Raw genomic sequence first — 9,269 nt, 5'->3', positions numbered from 1 at the left:
TTTTTTGAGACGGAGTCTCGCTCTGTGGCCCAGGCTGGAGTGCAGTGGCCGGATCTCAGCTCACTGCAAGCTCCGCCTCCCGGGTTCACGCCATTCTCCTGCCTCAGCCTCCCGAGTAGCTGGGACTACAGGCGCCCGCCACCTCGCCCGGCTAGATTTTTGTGTTTTTTAGTAGAGGCGGGGTTTCACTGTGTTAGCCAGGATGGTCTCGATCTCCTGACCTCGTGATCCGCCCGTCTCGGCCTCCCAAAGTGCTGGGATTACAGGCTTGAGCCACCGCGCCCGGCCTATGTGTGTTTTTAGTAGAGACGGGGTTTCACTGTGTTAGCCAGGATGGTCTTGATCTCCTGACCTCATGATCCGCCCGCCTCAGCCTCCCAAAGTGCTGGGATTATAGGCGTGAGCCACCACACCCGGCCAACCAAATATTTGTTGATCTGTTTCTGCAGACTGTCTGTTCTGTTCCATACGGTACACTTGTCTGTCTTGACACCAACATTACAGGGTCTTATTGTCTGTCTTAGTCCACTCAGGCTGCATTAGCATAGCACCATAGATGGAGTGGCTTATAAACAACAGAAGTGTATTACTCATGCTCTGGAGGTCGGGAAGCCCAAGGTCAAGGCACCAGCAGGTTCAGTGTCCTAGTGAGACTGCTTCCTGGTTCATAGGCGGCTGTCTTTTCCCTGTGTCCTCACGCAGCAGAAGGGATGAGAGCGAGCTCTCTGTGCTCCGTTGTGTAAGGGCACTAACTCCATTCTTGAGGCCCCACCCTTATGACCTAATCACTTGCCAAAGGCCTCAACTCCTCATACCCAATAACATCATATTGGGGATGAAGTTTCACTGTATGAAGCTGAGGGGAACACAAACATAGTATATGATATGTGCCTTTATGATAAGTCTCAAAATCAGGTAGTATCAAGCCTTCAACTTTGTTCCTTTTCAGAGTTGTCTGGCTATTCTAGGTCTTTATTCTTCCATGGATTTTAGGTCATATCAGTTTCTACAGAAAGCATGTTGGGATTTTGATTGGGATTACATTGAATCTATAGGTCGGTTTAAGGGAGAATTGAAATCTTAATATAATGAGTCCTCCAGTCCTGGAAAATGATATGTCTCTCTATTTATTTGCGTCTTTTTTCATTTCTTTTAGCAAGATTTTATACTTTTCAGTGTATAGGTCTTACGTATCTTTTGTCAGATTTATAGCTATTTAAAGTTTTTAAATGGCTATTATAAACAGTAATTTTAACTTAAGTTTCTAATTGCTTGTTTCTAGTATTTATAAAAAGCAGTTGATTTTTGTCTGTTTACCTTGTATCCTGCAGGTCTCCTAAACTCAATAGCTACAGTAGCTTTTCATAGAGTCTGTAGGATTTTCTGCATATACAGTCGTACATCAAAGAATGACAGTTTCAAGTCGGGTGCAGTGGCCTGTAATCCCAGCACTGTGGGAGGCCAAGGCAGGCGGATCACCTGAGGTCAGGAGTTTGAGACCAGTCTGGCCCACATGGGGAAACCCGTCTCTACTAAAAATACAAAACATCAGCCAGGCGTGGTGGCGGGCGCCTGTAATCCCAGCTACTCAGGAGGCTGAGGCAGGAGAATCACTTGAACCCAGGAGGCGGAGGTTGCAGTGAGCCAAGATTACCCTACTGCATTCCAGCCTGGGTGACAGAGCGAGGCTCTATCTGAAAACAAAACAAAACAAAACAAAGACAGTTTTACTTCTTCCTTTCTTATTTGGATGCTCTGTATTTGTTTCCCCTTGCCTTCCTGCACTGGTTGGAACTTCTGTGCCAGTGTGGAATAGAAGTGGTGAGAAGTGATGCACTGGCTTCGTCCCTGGTCTTAGGGGCAGGGCTATCAGTCCTGAATGAGTTAGTACAGTGTGGGTTGTAGGTTCCATAGTGACCCTCTATCAGGTTGAGGAGATAGATTCTTATTTTAGTGAGTTTTTAATCAAGAATGGATATGGGGCCAGGTGTGGTGGCTCACACCTGTAATCCCAGCACTTTGAGAAGCTGAGGTGGGAGGATCACGTGGGCCCAGGAATTTGAGGCTTCAATGAGCTGTGAATGTGCCACTGCACTCCAGCCTAGGCAACACAGCAAGACCTTGTCTCTTTAAAAAAAAAAAAAAAAAAAAGAGTGGGTGTGGGATTTTGTCACATGCTTTTGTTTTGTTTTGTTTTTGTTTTTTTGTTTTTTTTTTTTTTTGGCTTCATTGGTATTCTCTAGTGGTTTTTACAAAAAATTTTTTAGACAGAGTCTCACTCTGTCACCCAGGCTGGAGCGCAGTGGTGCCATCTCAGCTCACTGCAACCTCTGCCTGCCAGGTTCCAGTGATTCTCATGCCCCAGCCTCCCGGGTAGCTGGGACTACAGGCGTGCACCACCACCACACCTGGCTAATTTTTGTATTTTTAGTAGAGGCAGGGTTTCACCAGGTTGGCCAGGCTGGTCTCGAACTCCTGATCTCAGGTGATCTGCCCACCTCGGCCTCCCAAAGTGCTAGGATTACACGTGTAAGCTGCTGCGCCCATCCTTTCTAGTGTTTTTCTGTTCTCTATTTCATTGATTGTTGGATTGTTGCTGTGATTTTTTTTATATTGACTTAAAGGTTGTATAATCAAATTTGCATTACTGTATGCCAGCCTTAATAGTTCTGAATGCAAAGTTAGTTATTTTATGTGGTTTTCTTCCCGGCAGGACTACAAGCAGACGGTGTCACTTTGCACTTGAACAAGTCATCCACTTAGGTGTAAAAGGTATTATTTTTATAGAATGATAGTGTTACATCTTCACAGAGTATTTTTATAGGCTTCATGTAAAATTTTGTGTAAAATAGTCTCTTCAGTCATAACATTAGAAGTAAACTTTGTTATATTCATGTTTTTAATTTTCTATCAAGTTTTAGTATTTTCTTACTATTTCAGCTTAGTGAATAACTAATAATAGCTTGCTTAAATAACTGAAAATAAATTCATCTTGCTTTTCCCCTCATAAATGTAATTCATTTTTGTTTTTGCAGATGGGCGAGTAAATGGCTTTGTTGTGAAGAATATTGCAGTACTAATAATGCTCTGATTTAGAAACAGTGTAACAGGCAGGTTAAGAAAGGAAGGGAATAGAATATTAATTACTTTAGGGTCAGCCATAAACAACCTCTATTAATTTTTTTTTTTACCTTTTTAGTTATACCTATGCTCTTACCTTTTTTGTTTTAAAAGTGTTGTTTCCAGAAGAAATTATTTTACAGTCTCCCCAAGTGACAGGAAATTGGAACCATGAACAAGACACCAAAAGCAATGGACGGTTCACCAGCAAAAAGGTAGTGCTCAGCGACGTAACTGTCTCTACACAGGGGATGGGAATTTCCTTCTTGGCGTATTAGCGCTCAGTTGACTGGAGTATTCGAGCAGTGTGGTTCACAAATAACCCAAAATTGCAGTTAAAATCAAGTGAACTAAAATATTCACAAAATAGATTTAGTGTAAAGTTTATGTGCAAGGGCTAAGATGGCTACAATATATTAAATAGGGGAAGCAAAGTATGGATGTTTATATGACCTTAGAGTTGGGTTTTTTTCTTTTTCTTTTTTTTTTTTTTTTTTTTTGAGACAGAGTCTCGCAGTGTCACCCAGGCTGGAGTGCAGTGGTGTAATCTTGGCTCACTGCAACCTCTGCCTCCCAGATTCAAGCGATTCTCCTGCCTCAGTCTCCAGAGTAGCTGGGACTACAGGCATGTGCCACCACACCCGGCTAATTTTTGTATTTTTAGTAGAGACAGAGTTTCACCATATTGGTCAGGCTGGTCTTGAACTCCTAACCTTACGATCCACCCTCCTCGGCCCCCAAAGTGCCAGGATTATAGGTGTGAACCACCACGCCTGGCTTTAGAGTTTTATTTTTAAATTATATGGTTTTTGTGTACACTTAGGTACATTTATGTGATTGTGTATGCATGGAAAATGTCTGGAAGGATACACACCCCGCAAATTGTTAACATTTCCAAACTTCATGAATGTTGCAAAGATATTTTATAAAAACTTCTAGGCTGGGCGCAGTGGCTCACTCCTCTAATCCCAGCACTTTGGGAGGCCGAGGCAGGCGGATCATGAGGTCAGGAGTTCAAGACCAGCCTGGCCAACATGGTGAAACCCCATCTCTACTAAAAATCCAAAAAATTAGCCGGGCGTGCTGGTGTACACCTATAATCCCAGCTACTTGGGAGGCTGAGGCAGGAGAATCACTTGAACCCAGGAGGCAGAGGTTGTAGTGAGCCAAGATCGAACCACTACACTCCAGCCTGGGCAACAAGAGCGAAACTCCATCTCAAAAAGAAAAAAAAGCTTTCATAGTCCAGTCACTCCATAATTAATAATATAGTGCCTGTTTTTGTGAATACAATAGAAGTGGTTTTATTTATCTTCGTGTTTCTAATAACGAGAAGGTCATCTATGCCATGGTGGAGCTTACAACTTACTCTGTGCTATTCAGATTTGGTTTTATGAGCATGTTTTCGATGTATAACATGAATTTTTAAATTATATCTAATACTCAAAAATGCTTACCATTTTATACTTCCTCCCCCAAAATGCAAAAATGATAGGTTTAGGGCCGGGCGCGGTGGCTCAAGCCTGTAATCCCAGCACTTTGGGAGGCCGAGATGGGCGGATCACGAGGTCAGGAGATCGAGACCATCCTGGCTAACACGGTGAAACCCCATCTCTACTAAAAATACAAAAACTAGCCGGGCGAGGTGGCAGGCGCCTGTAGTCCCAGCTACTCGGGAGGCTGAGGCCGGAGAATGGCGTGAACCCGGGAGGCGGAGCTTGCAGTGAGCTGAGATCCGGCCACTGCACTCCAGCCTGGGCTACAGAGCGAGACTCCGTCTCAAAAAAAAAAAAAAAAAAAAAAAAAAAAAAAAAAAAAAAAAAAAAAATGATAGGTTTAGAATGCCTACACAATCATGGAAAATACGACAAATGAAGCAGCAAGAGGTTATCCTTGAAAGTTATTTGTGGTGTATTTTATAGTTGATCTCTTTTTTGTTCTGCAAATAGAAAGGAGTCTTTCTTGGACAGTGCTTTTCTTCTCCGTCATCACCTCATTACTAGTTCATTATACTGCCTGATTCTCAGGGACAGTCTGTGATGCGGATGGCCTGTGAGGTCGGGGAGGTGTTACTATTTAGGTGGGCACATTCCTAATTGACTGTAGATTTTAAAATGCAAAACATTATCTTCTTATGGATTAACTAGATTGAAAATAAACTCAAGAATTTTTTTTTTTTTTTTTTTTTTTGGAGACGGAGTCTTGCTCTGTCGCCCAGGCTGGAGTGCAGTGAAGATGGTCTCGATCTCCTGACCTCGTGATCCGCTCGTCTCGGCCTCCCAAAGTGCTGGGATTACAGGCTTGAGCTACCGCGCCCAGCCTCAAGAATATTTCATATGTCAACCAAGATAGAATTTCAGGGACCAGATTTATCTTTCTTCCTGAAACAATAAAAAAATCAGACAAACCATATGGAACAACAATTTCAGACATTAACATCGGCTGTCATAGGACAGGGATTCCTGAGAGAGGAAACAAATGAGGTGACCCCATGGTTTTCCCAACTCACAGCCTTCCGAGAGTGTCTTGGCCAGAGAGCACCAAGAGGGAGCCCAGGTGGAGCCTGGTGACCTATCTGAGTGCAGAGACAGCATTTGGAAGGGTGGGGAGGGCAAGCGGGTGAGGCTGACAGAGTAGAATGCTGGGGAGAGGGCAGGGCACAGAGAGCATCTGGGGACCTACAGAGGTTCTTCCTTGAGTTTCCAGCTGAGCATTGATGAATGCGTGATGTGAGTAAAATACCCAGGTGTGGAAAAGAACCAGCTAGAAAGAACAGCAAGAAAAATCCTTAAAGTTGACACAGTGCCAAAAATAGCTGTGCCCACAGCCAGAGAAGAAAAACCGCATAATTCACATGTAGAGTCCTTGGGAGGGTGTTGTCTCAGGACTGTAGAAAGTCTAGCCCTCGACTGAAGGCTGCTCCGGCCCAGACTGACAAAGTATGATGGCCTCAAAGGGAGCAAGCTGTTCCCAAATAATTGGATTGCATCCCAGAACAAAGTTTAAGAATATTTATAGGAATATAAAATTATCCAGCACCCAACAAGGTGTAAAATGAACACTGTCTGACATCTGATTAAACAATGAAAAAGTGAAAAACATAACCCAAAAGGAGGAAATTTAGTCAGTTGGAACCACCCCCCCAAAATAACATGGTAGAATCAGCAGACAAGGACATTAAAACAGTTATAAATAAGTTCCATGTGTTCCAGAAAGTAGAAGACATGAGCATGTTAATTGGAGACATGAAAGATATATAAAAGACAATTTTATCTTCTAGGAATGAAAACTTCAGTGCCTAAAATGAAAAATATATTGGACAGAATTATCAGCAGACTAGACAATGCAGAAGGAAAAAAGTGAACTTAAAGACAGAGCAGTAGAAACTATGTAAAATGGAACACAGGTGGAGGCTGCAGTGAGCTGAAATCGTGCCACTGCACTCCAGTGTGGGCAATAGAATACAGCAATACTCCATCCCAGAAAAAAATCAGCTGAGTGCGGTGGCATGCACCTGTAGACCCAGCTACTCAGGAGGCTGAGGCGGGAGAATCGCTTGAACCCAGGAAGTGGAGATCGCAGTGAGCCGAGATCATGCCACTGCACTCCAGCCTGGGTGACAGAGCGAGACTGTGTCTCAAAAATTATATATATATACACACACACACACACACACACATATATACAGATATATATTTATATGACACATGTATAGGAGACCAAGAGGGTTCATCCCAGGAATGGCTTAACATTCCAAAAATCAATGTGTAATATACCATATTAACAAGCTGAAAAGGAAAAACCATCTGACAAAATCCAGCATCCATTCCTGATCAAAATTCAGCAAACTAGAAATAAAAAGGAAATTTCCGTTACCTACAAAAACCTACCTAGTGATAACTAAATGCTCTTTGCTTGTGAGATCAGGATCAGAGCATGTTTACTCAGCATTTCTGCCCAGCATTGTGCAATGAAACAGAAAGAAAAGGCATCCACATCCTGCAGAAAGTCTGATGGAGGCTGGGTATAGTGACTCATGCTGGTAATCCCAGCACTTTGGGAGGCTGAGATGGGAAAATCACTGAGAACAGCCTGGGCAACATGCAAGACCCTGTCTCTGTTTTTAAAAAGTTTAAAAATTAGCTGGGCATGGTGGCACACACTTATAGTCCCAGCTACTCAGGAGGCTGAGGCAGGAGGATCCCTTGAGCCTGGGAGGTCAAGGCTGCAGTGAGCTGTGATTGTACCGCTACACTGCAGCCCTGATAAAGTGAAACCCTGTCTCAAAAAAAAAGAAAAGAAAAAACCTGATGGGATCTAAAATGAAGCTGTTAGAACTAATAAGTGATTTTGCAATATACAAGATCAGTGTAGAAAAATAAGTTGTATATATCCAGTAAACACTCAGAAATTGTTTTTGGTTTTTTTGTTTGTTTGTTTTGAGACAGAGTCTCGCTCTGTTGCCCAGGCTGGAGTGCAGTGGCAGATCTCGGCTCACTGCAGCCTCCACCTCCCAGATTCAAGCAGTTCTCCTGCCTTGGCCTCCTGAGTAGCTGGGATTATAGGTGCGTGCCACTGCACCCTGCTTATTTTTGTATTTTTAGTAGAGACGAGGTTTCACCATGTTGGCCAGGCTGGTCTCGAACCCCTGACCTCATGATCCGCCCGCCTCAGCCTCCCAAAGTGCTGGGATTACAGGCGTGAGCCACCGTACCCGGCCTGAATTTTTTTTTTTTAAGTAGCACCTAAATATTTTAAACATTATTGTATCTCTGGGGTCCAAAGACTCCATATTATCAAGTTGCCTGTTTTACCTAAAATGATCTGTAAATGCAGGACACATGCAAAAACATGAACCTGCATCCGTACCTCACAGCATAGACAAAAACTAACTTACTCTGTGGTTCGTAGCCGTAAATGTAAAGCCTAAAACTATACATCTAGAAAACAGCGTAGAAGAACATCTGCACGTCCTTTGTGCAAGGATTTTTTTTATGTGACACTAAGAGCATGACTTATAAAGAAATTGATATATTGGACTTCAGTGAAATTAAGTATTTTGCTGTTGAAAAGACACTGTTAGACAGGCACAATGGCATACACTTTTAGTCCCAGTGACCCAGGAGACTGAGGCTGGAGGATCTCTTGAGCCTAGGAGTTCAAGGCTAGCCTGGGCAACATAGAAAAACGCTGTCTCAAAAAAAAAAAGAAAAGAAAAAGAAAAGACACTGGTAAAACAACGGAAAGTGACAGACTAGAGAAAATAATTTGCAAATCACATCTGATCAAGAACTTGTATTTGGCAAACACAGTACTCTACAAACTGCCTAGGAACTCAGTTTTCAAAAATGGATCAAACACTTGAACACTTTACCAAAGAATACATACAGATGGTAATAAACACATGAAAGATGTTCAACATCATTAGTTGTTAGGGAAACACAAATTAAACCACGAGGTACCACTGAACACCTACTAGAATGGCCAGAAATTGAGTTGGACCATCTGTGCATTGGTGAGCACGTGGGGCCGCTGGCACATACCTTGCTGTGGGAAGGGGGTGTGGCACACCACTGTGCAAAAGGTGTTCTTAAGAAGCTGGATGCACACCTGCCATACTACCCAGTCATTTCTCTCTAGGCGTGTGCCCCAGAGAGATGAAGACCTGCGGCCATGCCAGGACCCATACACAAAGTTCACAGCAGCTGGATTTTTAATCACCAAAAACCCAGTGTCCATGAGCAGGTGAATGGATAAGCGAGTCGCATTGCGTTCGTACAATGGAACATGACTCAGCAATACAGGGAGCAAGCTGTTGACATGCAACAGCACAGGTGTCTCTCCAGTGAGTCACACTGTGTGCACTCATGTGAAGTATGAAGTTCCAGAGCACGTGAGCAGCCAGTGTGACTGGAGGGGCTGCGGCACACGGCAGCTCTGGGGACTGACGGGTCTGTTTGTTGTCTTGATTGTGCTGATGGTTTTATTTATTTTTATTTTTTTTATTTTTTATTTTTTTTTTTGAGACGGAGTCTCGCTCTGTCGCCCAGGCTGGAGTGCAGTGGCCGGATCTCAGCTCACTGCAAGCTTCGCCTCCCGGGTTCACGCCATTCTCCGGCCTCAGCCTCCCGAGTAGCTGGGACTACAGG

The 9,269-nt window shown here is 43.5% G+C and overlaps 1 protein-coding gene across 3 annotated transcripts in view; it reads left to right on the top strand.

Annotated features, from left to right (window-relative positions):
- The window catches only part of MOV10L1 (Mov10 like RISC complex RNA helicase 1), a 71,730-nt gene that overhangs the window by 39,865 nt on the left and 22,596 nt on the right, over positions 1 to 9,269 (top strand). For all 3 annotated transcript variants that reach the window (XM_025399124.1, XM_025399125.1, XM_025399126.1), the window contains exons 14-15: positions 2,714 to 2,772; positions 3,235 to 3,335. In XM_025399124.1, the coding sequence (XP_025254909.1) occupies positions 2,714 to 2,772; positions 3,235 to 3,335 (160 nt within the window). The remainder of the gene's footprint in view (positions 1 to 2,713; positions 2,773 to 3,234; positions 3,336 to 9,269) is intronic.

This window comes from Theropithecus gelada, chromosome 10 (assembly GCF_003255815.1).
Source record: "Theropithecus gelada isolate Dixy chromosome 10, Tgel_1.0, whole genome shotgun sequence".
Taxonomy (NCBI): Eukaryota; Metazoa; Chordata; class Mammalia; order Primates; family Cercopithecidae; genus Theropithecus; species Theropithecus gelada.
The sequence above is the reverse complement of the archived record's forward strand: the minus strand, read 5'-3'. Positions and strand labels throughout refer to the sequence as shown.